This window comes from Pelophylax lessonae (assembly GCF_965119305.1).
Source record: "Pelophylax lessonae genome assembly, chromosome: 3".
Classification (NCBI taxonomy): Eukaryota; Metazoa; Chordata; class Amphibia; order Anura; family Ranidae; genus Pelophylax; species Pelophylax lessonae.
In genome coordinates, this window is record NC_138770.1 from 495576928 (window position 1) to 495591409 (window position 14482).

The 14482-nt window shown below is 45.6% G+C and overlaps 1 protein-coding gene across 1 annotated transcript in view; it reads left to right on the forward strand.

The window, feature by feature from the left end:
- LOC309551208 (interferon-induced, double-stranded RNA-activated protein kinase-like) overlaps positions 1-14482 on the forward strand; it is a 311038-nt gene that overhangs the window by 115716 nt on the left and 180840 nt on the right. The window contains exon 11 of the mRNA XM_082251706.1: positions 12898-13001. Coding sequence (XP_082107832.1) covers positions 12898-13001 — 104 coding nt within the window. The remainder of the gene's footprint in view (positions 1-12897; positions 13002-14482) is intronic.

Below are 14482 nucleotides of genomic sequence, written 5' to 3' on the forward strand. Positions count from 1 at the left end.
GGAATCAAGAATCTTGTCCAGATCTCAATGGTCAGACCGCACGTCAACTGGAAAGTATTCGAAATACTCCAGAAGCAAGTGCAGGAAGATGCTGGAAAGTCCCTAATTAACATTGATTCGTGCGGGTTGCAAATACTGCACAATGCGTTCAGAGATGGCTGTAAAGCCACCGGATGGGAAGTTGAACACGGACTCTCTAGCTTGTACTGGCTGTTCCATGATTGCCCTGCACGTCACAAGGATTTTAAGACAGCAACTGGTTGTAAAACTCCCATGCTTAAATTTTGTAAGCACCGGTGGATTGAGAATGTCAATGTTTCAGAAAGAGGATTGCAACTCTGGCCACACGTCAAACAATACATCGAGATGGAAGAGAGAGGGACACTACCCAATCCAAAAATAAAGTCATTTGAAGAGGTGAAGATGAGCTGTGCTGATCCTCTCTTCCCAGTGAAAGTGGGAATATTCAACAGCATTGCAAGAGATGTCGACCCATTCCTCACCATGTATCAGTCTGACCAACCAATGCTGCCGTTTCTCTCTGGTGATATGTACAAACTGATTAAAGGTAAGGATAAACATAAATTCTGTTTTTGCTAATGTTTATTAATATAATGATATACACTGCAGTGCATTACAATTTGGCTTGTAAATTAGCAAAAAACACTTAATTTTACTTTTTCATAGTCATCATGGGACGATTTCTAAAGGAAAAGCATCTGGAAGAGGCCACATCCACTCTAAAGCTCCTCCATGTCCCTTATCAAGACAGCAGTCTGCACAAGGACAGTTCAAAGATTGACATTGGGTTTGCAGCAGAAACCACCCTGACCCAACTCAAGTCTTCCAAAAAAATTTCAGATAGGCAAAACCTAGAGATTAAGATGGACTGCAAGAAATTTTTGATCACACTCCTGGACAAGTTGCTGAAAAAGGCTCCAGTGCATCACATGTTAGTGAGAAGCATGCAGTGCCTTGACCCAAGACGCATGGCTGGAAGTAGTAAGGAACTCTGCGTAACGCAAATGAGAAGGATGTTGCACATACTTGTTGAGGCTAAACATGTAAATGAGGCAGTGTGCGACGATATCCTTAGGGAGTTTAGAGAGTTTTGTGATTTGACTGCTCTTCAGGTAAAGTTCAGGGAATTTGACCCCAAAACTGCTCGAGTGGACACCCTGCTGTATGAGACAATGGAAACAAAACCATCACTTTCCAGCGTGTGGAATGTGGTGAAGCTTCTTCTTGTGTTATCACATGGTCAGGCAAGCGTCGAAAGATGTTTTTCAATCAACAAAGAATTAATAGTTGAGAATCAGAGGGAAAGATCTCTGGTGGCTCAGAGGCTCATTGTTGACCATGTCAGATCTGTAGGGGGCATAACCAAGGTAGAAATCACAAAGGAGCTGCTCCTTTCAGCTGCAGGAGCCAGGCAGAAGTACCATGGGTACCCGGATGAAGAAAAAAGAAAGAAAGAACAACAAGCTGTTGACTTAAAGAGGAAGGCTTTCACAGATGAGCTGGAAGATTTGAAAAAAAAGAGGGCTAGGATGGAGGCGGACATTTGTGCTCTCGAGAAATCAGCGGATGAATATGCTGAAAAGGCTGAATCTTCAGGCAATCTGACCTTTATCAGCAAATCCAACAGTTTCCGCCGTACTGCAAAAGAAAAGAAAAATTCTCTGCTGAAAATTGAAAAACAGATTGATGAGAAGCTTTCAGAAATGAAAAATTAAATGGTGTTGATTGTTTTTTGGCAATGTTTAAGTTAACTTGTTAAAGACTGTTATTGGGTCAATTTATGGCACTTTAAGTTCAGAACAGTGTTGCTGGACACTTTTTTTTATTTATTTTTTAGTTGCTTCCCCTTGATTTATGTTATATCTCCTGTGGATTACGTTAATCCATTTCTAAGCGGTTCTCAGGGTTTATGTTATGAAACGTTACTGTGCAAGCGTTCTTTAAATAAATATTTCATATTCCACTGTACACTACAAAGCTTGTCATTTAGATTAGTAAAAATATGCTGGGTGTGACATAGATTTTCTTCTTATTTAACACGTATACATAGACATTTCATGAAACATTAGGTCATGAATATTTACGTGAAGTCGTGGAAAAGTCATGGAATTTCATTGGTGAAAATATGTATGAACCGTGTTATCATCAGTTGCCTGCTGCTTGGGCGTTGTTCAGTTATGAAGCTACACACCTGACTATATACAGTGCCTTGCGAAAGTATTCGGCACCCTTGAACTTTGCGACATTTTGCCACATTTCAGGCTTCAAACATTAAGATATAAAACTGTAATTTTTTGTGAAGAATCAACAAGTGGGACACAATCATGAATTGGAACGAAATTTATTGGATATTTCAAACTTTTTTAACAAATAAAAAACTGAAAAATTGGGCGTGCAAAATTCTTCAGCCCCCTTAAGTTAATACTTTGTAGCGCCACCTTTTGCTGCGATTACAGCTGTAATGTGTATTTGTATTTGTAATACTTGGGGTATGTCTCTATCAGTTTTGCACATTGGGAGACTGAAATTTTTGCCCATTCCTCCTTGCGAAACAGCTCGAGCTCAGTGAGGTTGGATGGAGAGCGTTTGTGAACAGCAGCTTTCAGTTCTTTCCACGGATTCTTGATTGGATTCAGGTCTGGACTTTGACTTGGCCATTCTAACACCTGGATATGTTTATTTGTGAACCATTCCATTGTAGATTTTGCTTTATGTTTTGGATCATTGTCTTGTTGGAAGACAAATCTTCGTCCCAGTCTCAGGTCTTTTGCAGACTCAATCAGGTTTTCTTCCAGAATGGTCCTGTATTTGGCTCTATCCATCTTCCCATCAATTTTAACCATCTTCCCTGCTGAAGAAAAGCAGGCCCAAACCATGATGCTGCCACCACCATGTTTGACAGTGGGGATGGTGTGTTCAGGGTGATGAGCTGTGTTGCTTTTACGCCAAACATAACGTTTTGCATTGTTGCCAAAAAGTTCGATTTTGGTTTCATCCGACCAGAGCACCTTCTTCCACATGTTTGGTGTGTCTCCCAGGTGGCTTGTGGCAAACTTTAAACGACACTTTTTATGGATATCTTTAAGAAATGGCTTTCTTCTTGCCACTCTTCCATAAAGGCCAGATTTGTGCAGTATACGACTGATTGTTGTCCTATGGACAGAGTCTCCCACCTCAGCTGTAGATCTCTGTAGTTCATACAGAGTGATCATGGGCCTCTTGGCTGCATCTCTGATCAGTCTTCTCCTTGTATGAGCTGAAAGTTTAGATTTGCAGTGGTCTGATACTCCTTCCGTTTCAATATTATCGCTTGCACAGTGCTCCTTGGGATGTTTAAAGCTTGGGAAATCTTTTTGTATCCAAATCTGGCTTTAAACTTCTCCACAACAATATCTCGGACCTGCCTTGTTCTTCATGATGCTCTCTGCGCTTTAAAAGGACCTCTGAGACTATCACAGTGCAGGTGCATTTATACAGAGAGTTGATTACACACAGGTGGATTCTATTTATCATCATTAGTCATTTAGATCAACATTGGATCATTCAGAGATCCTCACTGAACTTCTGGAGAGAGTTTGCTGCACTGAAAGTAAAGGGGCTGAATAATTTTGCACTCCCAATTTTTCAGTTTTTTATTTGTTAACATAGTTTGAAATATTCAATAAAGTTCGTTCCACTTCATGATTGTGTCCCACTTGTTGTTGATTCTTCACAAACAATTAGTTTTATATCTTTATGTTTGAAGCCTGAAATGTGGCAAAAGGTCGCAAAGTTCAAGGGGGCTGAATACTTTCGCAAGGCACTGTGTATTACCTGTTGGCTTGCATTCCTTTGCCCTTGTGTTTGTGCTCCAGGGTGCATCAATGCTAGCAGTCTTCTGTTCTCTGTATTCCTCCGTGCATGACCTGGCTTGGCTGACGAGTTTCCTGTCTCTCGATTCCGCATCGGCAGATGACCCAGCATCAGCAGACGATCTGGCATTGGCAGACTACCCGCCTCTTGACTCGACCCCAGCTTGGATGACTAACCCACTTCTAGACTCATACCCGGCTTGGATGACTACTCGCTCTGGACTTGACTCCGGCTGTTTCTGATTTCGTTCCTCACTCTTGCTGTGCGTTTATTGTAGTTGCTCTAATAAACTGCTTTATTTTACTTGCATCTTCCTGTGGTCTGGTTTGCTGGCACCCTGACAGTACACAAGGGCCATGAATCCTGACGATGCAGATGCTCCTACGCTCCCCATACTGGTTTCCAGGCTCAATCAACAAGATCACCTTTTGGGTCGCTTCGCTCAGGTGTTGCAGACGTTGCTTGAACGCACAGCACACCTTGCTCCTAGGCCGGTGGTTACTCTTGCTGCTTCTCCTGTTGCTGCTCCTGCAGCTGGAATCGCTGTTACCAGAGGGATGACTGGTTCAGCCCCCCTCCCGCAGGAGTGAACCGAGTCAGTGTCGTGGCTTCCTAAACCAAGTGGGCATTTATTTTGAGATGGTTCCTTTGACAGGTCCAAGGTGGGCTTCCTAATCTCGTTGCTCTCAGACAAGGCCTTGGCCTGGGCGAATCCCTTATGGGAGAACAAAAATCCTGAAATACTCGATTACCCGAGTTTTGTTGCCTTCTTCCATAGGGTATTCAATGTGCCTGGTCGCTCTGCTTCTGCTGCTACACTGCTCCTGTCCATTCAACAGGGCATACGAACCGTTGCTGAGTATTTCATCGAAATTCGTGCCCTGGCAGCAGAGGTGGGATGGAATAATGAGGCTCTGCTGGCTGTCTTCTCTCATGGTCTCTCCAATGCATTGAAGGACGAGATTGCGGCCAAAGATCTCCCTAACGAGCTTGAGGCTCTCATTTCTTTCCTGATTTTGATTGATACCAGGCTCATGGAGAGACCATCATTTAAGGAGCGCCTGCGGAGGCCTCCTACCAGATTGGCTCCTATGTTTTCTTCCCATCCATTTCTCCCTCACCTCCCACGCCTCCTGGGGATGGTGCGTCTGGCTGTGAACCAATGTAGCTGGGGTTCACTTGCCTTTCCATATTTTTTGGATTGCGGCCTTGGTGGGCATTTCCTGAAATCTTGTCCTAACCGTTCGGGAAATGCTCGCACCTAAGGTCCTGTCAGGGGCAGATCTTAGGTGGAATTTCCTTGTCCCCGGTTTCCCGTAAAGATAAACCGTTAATCACAGTTGTCCTCTCCTGGGCAGCAGGTTCGTTGGTTACTCAGGCATTGGTAGACTCTGGTATTGTCTGCTACTTTATTGACAGTACGTTTGCTGTTGCGAAATCCATACCCTTGCAGTACTGTGTTTCTCCACTAGTCATCGAGGCGATTGATGGCAGACCCCTGCAACTGGTACAGGTTACCCACGAGACTGTTCCGGTTGACATGGCGAAAGGGGCTGTTCACAGGTAGTCAACCTGTTTCCAGGTTATATCGTCCCCAAACTACTCTGTTATCTTGGGGTACCCTTGGCTTCAGAAACACAATCTGACCCTTGATTGGCAGTCAATCGAGATCCTCTCTTGGTCTCCACAGTGGGGCTCTGTTTGTATCCATGGGCCTCTTAAGGTACTTTGTACCTCCTCGGATTCAGCGTTCAACCTGGTGCCATTTCCCCTCGTGCCAGGGTTTATCCTCTCTCGGTTGCAGGGAATAAGGCCATGGAGGAGTACATGGCGGATGGGCTTGCCCGGGGGCAAATTCGCAAGTCCACTTCTCTAGCGGGTGCCGTTTTTTTCTTCGCAAAGAAGAAGGGGGTGAGTTGAGACCTTGCATTGATTATAGGGTCCTCAATCGCATCACGGTCAAGAATGCATACCCGATTCCGTTGATTACTGAATTGTTCAACCGCCTCAATGGTCTTTACCAAGCTTGACCTAAGGGCTGCGTATAACCTTGTAAGGATCAAGGAGGGCGACGAGTGGAAGACCGCGTTTAATACCAGAACCCTCATTACGAACATCTAGTGATGCCCTTTGGCTTGTGCAATATGCCCACTGTCTTCCAGGAGTTCATCAATGATGTCTTTCATGAAATTTTGCAGCAATGCATGGTAGTCTATTTGGACGACATCTGGATTTACTCGGACTCCATTGAATCACACTACCTGGATGTCAGGTTGTCAGATGGGTGCTGCAACGGTTACATGAGAATGGGCTTTTCTGTAAGCTTGAGAAATGTGAATTCCACCTGTCTCAGGTTGCCTTCTTGGGCTTCCTCATTTCTTCTGAAGGGTTCTCCATGGTTCCTCTGAAGGTTTCGGCTGTTCTACAGTGGCCTCACCCTAGTGGTCTCCGATCCATTCAAGGGTTCCTTAGGTTTAGCCAAAGAGGAAAAATTCCTCATAGATTACCAATAGTAGTTGGCAAACCCATCTCAGATCTGACCAAGAAGGGCAGCGATCCCCACAATTGGACGCCTGCTGCCATCCAAGCTTTCGAGGCCCTCTAGTCTGCTTTCGCTTCGGCTCCCATTTTGTCCCATCCCAATCCTGGTTTTCCCTTTGTCCAAGAGGTGGATGCATTTGAGATGGGAGTAGGCGCCCTCCTGTCTCAGCGTCGGACACCTGATGGACCCTTACTTCCTTGTGGGTTCTACTCCAAGAAGCTGTCTCCAGCTGAATGAAATTACACGATTGGAGACAGAGAGCTCTTGGCCATTATCCTGACTCTCAAGGAGGGGAGACTTTTTCTTGAAGGTTCTGTGGTTCCAGTTCTCATTCTCACCGAACATAAGAATCTGATGTATCTCTCGGAGGCCAAGATGGCCCTTATTCTTGTCTCGTTTTAACTGTGTGGTCTCCTCTTTTCCCGGCTTCAAGAATGTTAAAGTTGATGCCTTGTCTCGCCAGTATTCTGAGTTGTCCAGGGAAGACTCCGTGCCGAAACCAGTCATACCTTCGGATCATATCCTGGCTGCCATCCGCACCAACTTAACCTCTCCTCTTGGGGAACAGATCTTGACTGCCCAACCTGATGCTCCCACAGAGAGACCTGCTGGCAGATGTTTTGTACCTGAGGGGTTGCGCGTCTATATCACATCTAAATTACCCATTGTTCTCTTCATTGGAGTTTGGATGTTTTTCTAATGTGCAACAATTTCCCAAATTTTCGCTAAATCACAATATTTGAAAAGCTACGCAAACAGTTGTGGGCCATTCAAGTTTCTCTTAATATAACAAAAAACGTCTTCCTTGCGCTATGGGAATATAAATAAATAACTTATTTGCAGCTGTTCATCACCTTGTGATCACTATAAAAAACAACAAATAACACAGCGCAAAACAGTGAAACAAAACTCTCTCTAAATGTGTATAAATCCTGTAAGTGAACTAAATTAAATATTGCAGAAATATTCCCAGAAAAATACTGAAATACAAAACCAAACATCTTTTTCAAGCATGCGCCAAAAGGAATTTTTTGCAAAGAAAATTGTTAAAATAATCCAATTGATTGAAAGTCCAAATCAGCAAGTGTCCAGTGAAAGAATATTAATCGTGCTCCGTGCTCTCTTCTTAAACAGAAATTGTGCCAATCCGTGCTTCCTCATGCAATCCATGATGGTTCACACCCACTTGTGAATGCACTTACCAGACTGTATGGACCCCTTAGCAGTATTGCATGTGGGTCAATCAAGCTTAGGCCTGGTAAGGATAAAGCACTTTTTCTTTTGGGACCACCAAGGAGAAAAAGTGCTTTATCCTTATCAGACCTAAGCTTGATTGACCCACATGCAGTACTGCTAAGGGGTCCTTACAGTCTGCTAAGTGCATTCACAAGTGGGTGTGAACCATCAGGGATTGCATGAGGAAGCACGGATTGGCACAATTTCTGTTTAAGAAGAGAGCACTGAGCACGAGAAATATTCTGTCACTGGACAATTGCTAAAAATTCCTTTTGGCACATGTTTTGCACAAAGCATTTCACTGTACACATTCATGAAAAATCGTTCTTGCCAGACCAATCTATTAACCTTCTACGATGAAGTGAGCTGCCACTTAGGTAAAGGAAAGGCTGTGGATGTGGTGTATCTGGACTTTGCAAAGTCATTTGACACCGTTCCCCACAAAGGCTTACTGTACAAACTAAGGTACGTAGACATGGACCATAGGCTGAGTACCTGGGTAGAAAACTGGCTCCAGGGGAGAGTCCAGAGTGTGGTGATTAATGGGCAGTACTCGGATTGGGCGGGTGTGGAAAGTGGGGTCCCCCAAGGTTCTGTCCTGGGACCAATCCTGTTGACTTTATTCAAAAATGATCTAGAGGAGGGGATATCGAGTACAATCTCGGTATTTGCGGATGATACTAAATGAAGCATGCCAATATCTCCTATGCAGGATGTGGAAACCTTACAAGCGAACCTGAACAAAATAATGGGGTGGGCAACTACATGGCAGATGAGGTTTAATGTTGAAAAATGTAAAGTAATGCACTTGGACGTCAGAAACACGAAGGCAAGCTACTCACTAGGGGGGGAACCTCTGGGTGAATCTAAGATGAAAAAGGACCTGGGGGTACTAGTGGACAACAGGCTTGACAGTGGCATGCAATGGCAAGCCGCTGCAAGCAAAGCCAACAGAATACTGGCATGTATAAAAAAGGGGATTCACTCCAAAAAAAAAAAAGATTATTCTCCCACTCTACAAGACTCTGGTCCGGCCACATCTGGAGTATGCTGTTCAGTTCTCGGCACCGGTCCTCAGGAAGGATGTGCTGGTACTGACTGGGGGGGCAGAGCAGCTACTGCAAAAAGGGACAGAGCTAAGGGTCTTTCTTTCTCATCTCACTCTCCTCTATCTCTCAGCCCCCATCTCTCTCAGCCCCCTTCTCTCTTAACCCCCCCATTTCTCAGTCCCCTTCTCTCTTACACGCCTCCCTATCTCAGTTCCCCCTCTCTCTCTTACACCCCTCTCTCTCAGTTCCCCCTCTCTCTCTTACACCCCTCTCTCTCTGTCCCCCCTCTCTGTCTTACACCCCTCTCTCTCTCTCTGTCCCCCCTCTCTCTTATACCCCTCTCTCTCTGTCCCCCCTCTTTCTCACAACCCCTGAGCAGTCTGAGCTGGGTGTCACTGCTGCCCCTGGAGGGTGGTGATTGCGAAGTGCACAGGTGAGAGAGGAGCGGGCGCTGCACCTGCCGGGAAAGGCGGGGACTCCTAGAGGGGCCATTACTGTAGCAAGCCATGTGTGATCTCCTCCCGGAGATCAGATATATGGTGGGGTGAGAGGAGTTCTGTCTTCTCCCCTTTCCCCTCCTCTGGATGCAGTCACATGACCTCTGGCACGCTGCTCTTGCACCTGTTGCAGTTTGGGCACTCAGGCTCAAAAAGGTTTGCCATCACTGCTCTGGGGGAAACATACTTCATGTTCCACTTTTGCTGGGTGGATTTGGCAACTCTTTTGTCAAATGCACTCAACAAGATTTGTAGGTGCATATTGGGCTTTTCAATGTTAGGCATCTGTTTCCCAGATTTGCTAGGCTGCCACCTGGTCTTCTGTTCAGACATTCATTACATTTTACCAAGTGGATTTTTCTGCCTCGGCTGCTTTGGTTGTAAGATTCTTCAGGCACCACTGTAGGCTGTTAGAGCCACTCTTGCTAATCTGTTGGTTTTGTGGGCTATTGGCCTTTTGTTTTCTGTTTTTAATCATTGCAATGTACCTAAATGTATGTGCAATTTTTCTCTTGGAGTACATTAAGGGACACTGGTCCCTCCCCTCTGTTCTTAAAGTGGTTGGAAACCCTTGCACCGAAAATGTGCACCTTCTTGATGTAATATAAACTGATCGATGTTCCCCAAAATACAAACTTTGCTGTTTTTCTATCTTTATTTTGGCTGATATATTTCCCGTCCCATGATCACAATCCTCCTGCCTTCTGAGCCTGAGAGCAGCTGGTGGGCATGTTTCACTCTTTGCTCTCAGTCACTCCCACAGGCGAAAGAACGGCTAGGATGATTGGTGGAGCCGTTTTCCCTGTTGGAGCTCTCTCATGAGTGAGGACGCTTGTGTGTCCTCATTTATGAGAAATCCTGTGACGTGACAAACAGGGATGGGATGGAGCAAGTCTGGGAGAACAAACACTGACAACAGAATGAGGAGGTGCCTGTGAAGAAACAATTGACTGCACTCAGCAGACGTTGTAGGTGGAAGAAAGGAGGATTGCTGAATACAGTATCTGGATTGGACAGTTGTTTCCAATCAGGCATTCAGCAATCCAAAAAGTGGTAATATAAAAGTTTATTATATTTCTCAAATAAATAAAGGGGAGATTTTTATATTTGACTAGACTTTAAGGTTGACTCCTACTATTGCTTTCTACAAGCTGAGGCATGCTAAAAGTGTGAGGGTATATTGTGTTGTCCTTACAGCTTTGTGTTCTTGTGTCCAACCTCTGCAAGGCAGCAGCATGGACCAATGTACCTGAATTACTTCATCCTATGTTGACTAATGTACTCCAAGAAAAGGATTTTACAGTGAGTCAAAAATTCTATTTTCTCTTTTGTTCATTGATGGACAATGCTCCGGAATCTTCTTGACCATTGGATTATGCTGCCCTCTACAGGAGTAGGACACTAGGCAGGAAAAAGCTTTACCATGCCTATAGGCGAGTCCCAGGGGGTATACTTCACTTCCTGCTATAGGCATTCAGGTTTTTTGGCCTAGTCAGGAGTAAGGACCTGGTTCCTTGCTGGGATCTCTGGTCCTAGCTTTTTTGTCTTTTTTTAAACTGATTTTTTTTTCCATTTTTGTTCATTTCTGTTCCTGTGAGAACTACAATCAACTGCTGGACTGGGTGACAAACTAGATATTCTAGATCCTTATGGTCTACCCAGTCCGGCCAGTGAGTGCCACCCGACCTCAGCTCCACGCTAGGTCGGCCATGACATAGCCCCACTGGACGGGGGCTGCCCGGCGAGTTAAACGTCTCGCGAGGACACATAGACCAGGTCATGATCTGAGTCACAGCGTACCTCTAGCCTGCAGCACCCCCATTCCGATGGTGCGGTGGTCTGTCTGGAGTGGTGCCCACCCGGTTTCCATGGTGTGGTAAGTTGTGTCCCCCCTTCAACTGTTGGCCTTTTGAGGTGGACATGGGTCCCTCCCAGGGAGGTCGGCCCCCTGGGTTCCCTTCCTTCCCACATAGCGTCCCCCCTCATTTATCGGTGTCCCCCTGGGGATCACCCCCCATTTACACACACCTAGCACCCCCTGCATTTCGGTACTCGTAGATCCTTAAAGGCGGCAAAGATTCTCCCCTTTCCCGCCCATTTTGACAAAATTGTTGCGAGTCAGTGGGGTTTCCATAAATGCTCTGTCGGGGTGCCTAAGCGTTTTGCTATAAGGTATCTTTTTGAAGAGTCCCTGCTAAAAAAAACGAACAGGTCCTCCTGTGGTGGATTCTCAGGTTTCCAGGTTAAAATAAGCCACTCTACTCCCAGTGGCGGTCTCTCCGGCTATTAAACAAGACAGCTGAATCTCTGTCTTTTGACAAGACAGCTGAATCTCTGGTCCAACACATTTTTACCATTAGACCAGTGTTTACCATAACTTTGGTTTCCCAGACCTAAACGGAATGTGCAAAGCTTTTGCGCCGGGATTTGGATGGGGAACAGATTCCCCCCTAACCTCACGGAGCTGGCCGACCAGTTGGTCCAGGGGTTGCAGTTTTTCTGTGATGCCTCTCTGGATGCAGCTACCTTAGTCTGCAGGGTATCTGTAACAGCCGTGATCCTTCGGCGCATGATATGGCTCAAATACTGGTCTGCAGATCAGGCTTTCAAGAAGGTCCTGTCTGATCTTCCCTTTGTAGGAGATCGTCTGTTCGGAGCTTCCATGGATGAGATCGATAAGGGTCTTACAGGGGGGGGAAGAGTACTCTTCTCCTGCAGGCTACCAGGAGCAAGGAGTCTCGTCACAAATGTGGCCCTTTATTTTCGGCTCACAATCGGCTTTTTCGTTTCTCAGCACAAGGGATCGTCAAAACCAGTTCGAACCCCCTCAGGAGGTTCCAAGAGACCGTGGTCTGGTAAGCCAAGGGCGGGTTCCTCCAGACCTGCAGATAAGCCCTCTTCTATATGAAGGGGCGCCCTCACCCGTATATGAGGTGGGGGGACGTCTTCGCTTCTTTCTGGATCCATGGACCTCCTTGATTCAAGATAGGTGGGTACATGAGCTTATTTCGTCTGGTTACAAGATCGAGTTTCGGCCTTGGCCTCCGGCAAGGTTCTTCCCTTCCAGCCTGCGTTTGTCCCCAGATCACCTGCAAAGTCTCCTCAGGGCGGTGCAAGACCTGCTCTTACAAGGGGTCATTGTACCAGTTCCAGAATCGGAAAGCTTTCAGGGGTTTTATTCAAATCTATTTACCGTTTCCAGGAAGGAAGGCAAAGTTCGTCCAATCCTGGACCTCAAGGCCTTGAACCGCTTTGTGCAGGTACAAAAATTCCAAAATTCCAAAAAATGGTCAAGAAGATTCTGGAGCTGTGTCCGTCAATGAACGAAAGAGAATTGGATTTTTGTCTTACCATAAAATCATTTTCTATAATATTCTATAATATTCATTGACGGACACAGCACCCACCCCTCTATTGAGTTGGGTTATTTTTTTCTTCTGACACTGCTTGCAACAAAACTGAATGCCTATAGCAGGAAGTGGGATTATACCCCCTGGGACTGCCCCATAGGCATGGTAAAGATTTTTCCTGCCTAGTGTCCTACTCCTGTAGAGGGCAGCATAACCCATAGGTCAAGAAGATTCTGGAGTGGTGTCGTCAATGAACATCAAAGAAAAGCATTTTACGGTAAGACAAAAATCCAATTTTTTTTTTTTTTTAGTAGAGGCAGCAAGTTTATTTCTATTTTTCATTTTTGTAGCATCAACGAGACTACTGTGCTGCACTTAATGAAATCTGCCAGAAGAAAAAAAGAATCTTGATCTTTGTGGACACGCCCCTTGGTGGACCTTCACATATGTCGCAGTAAGTTACCATAACAAAAAAGAACAATAACACAAACATTTAAAATTTTGACTCATCGGTCCAGAGCACTTGCTGCCAATTTTCTGCATCCCAGTTCCTATGTTTTTGTGCATAGGACATGGAAACAGTGGATGTGGTGTTCCTGGATTTCGCTAAGGCATTTGATACAGTTCCCCACAAGCGTTTCATTTATAAAATAAGGTCTGCAGGCATCGACCGCAAGGTTTGCTCTTGGATACGGAACTGGCTAAAAGGCCTTGTCCAAAGGGTGGTAATAAATAGGGCATACTCAGACTGGTCAGAGGTGGTAAGTGGGGTCCCCCAACACTTTGAAGGAGAGCTCCTTTTTGGAAATTCCTTTGGGGAATACATTGAGGTGGCTCCTAAGGAAAAAGGTTCCTAGCCCACTATCCACAATCACACTTCACTATTGAATACACCATCCCTACTGTACGAATACAATCTGTTAGCCCCCTCAAGGTGTCATCTCGTGGCAGATCCTCCACCTTTAAGACTTGGTTCACAATATGAACTTCACCACGTTCCTGTTCAATTCACATGTGATTCAGTGCAGTGTGATTTGAGCCCATTCTTTTTGAATACTAGCCCTCAGTGCCCTGCAGATATTGGTTAGGCCTAATACATCCTCTTCCTAACACTTTGGCTTTGCACTCCCTATGCACTCTTTCAAAACAATCTGCTCTTCTTTGTTGCCTGTTGTGACATTCTGTACCCCTTTGGGGCCCTCCTCAGGTGCTCTTGTCTGTGCAAAATTCTTCCCTATGCCAAAAATAGGGGTTTACCCCTTAAACAGGCTTCTGTGACAATGAAACCTTCTTCTCAGTTGTGCTTTGCAGATATAGTTCTGCTTTAGCCCCTCCCTCTTTCTCTTTTACTACAGGGAGACTAAGTAAGTACTAGTACTTTTTGTTTCTCTAGGGTCCCTCGTATTGCCTTCTTTGGGAAGGTCGTGTCATTCTTCTTCCCCATGTCCTGTCTTACCCGCTTGCCGACCAGCCGGCGTAGTTTTACTGTGGCAGCTCGGCCTTGTCTCGCTAAATGTCGTACCTGTACGTTGCTTCTCGGGACCGATAGTGAGGGCACAGGCACGCCGATTGGCAACAGAGGGAGCCAATCAGCGGGATCCAGTGGCCGTGATTGCCGCTGGGCACCCGTGATCGCTCCCCGTGGAGACAGAACTATTCTGTCAGTAATGAACACAGGGATCCTGTGTTCCTCCTATTTAGGAAAACAGGTCTCTGTGTTCATTCAGCAAGCCTATCTCAGTTAGAAAGCACTCCCTAGGGACACATTTAACTCTTTGCTCGCCCCAGGTGTTAACCACTTCCCTGGCAGTGTCATTAGTACAGTAGCAGTTCATATATTTAGCACTGATTACTGTAGCAATGTCACTGGTCCCCCCAAAAGTGTCAAAAATGTCAGTTAGGTGTCCGATCTGTCTGCCGCAATGTCGCAGTTCT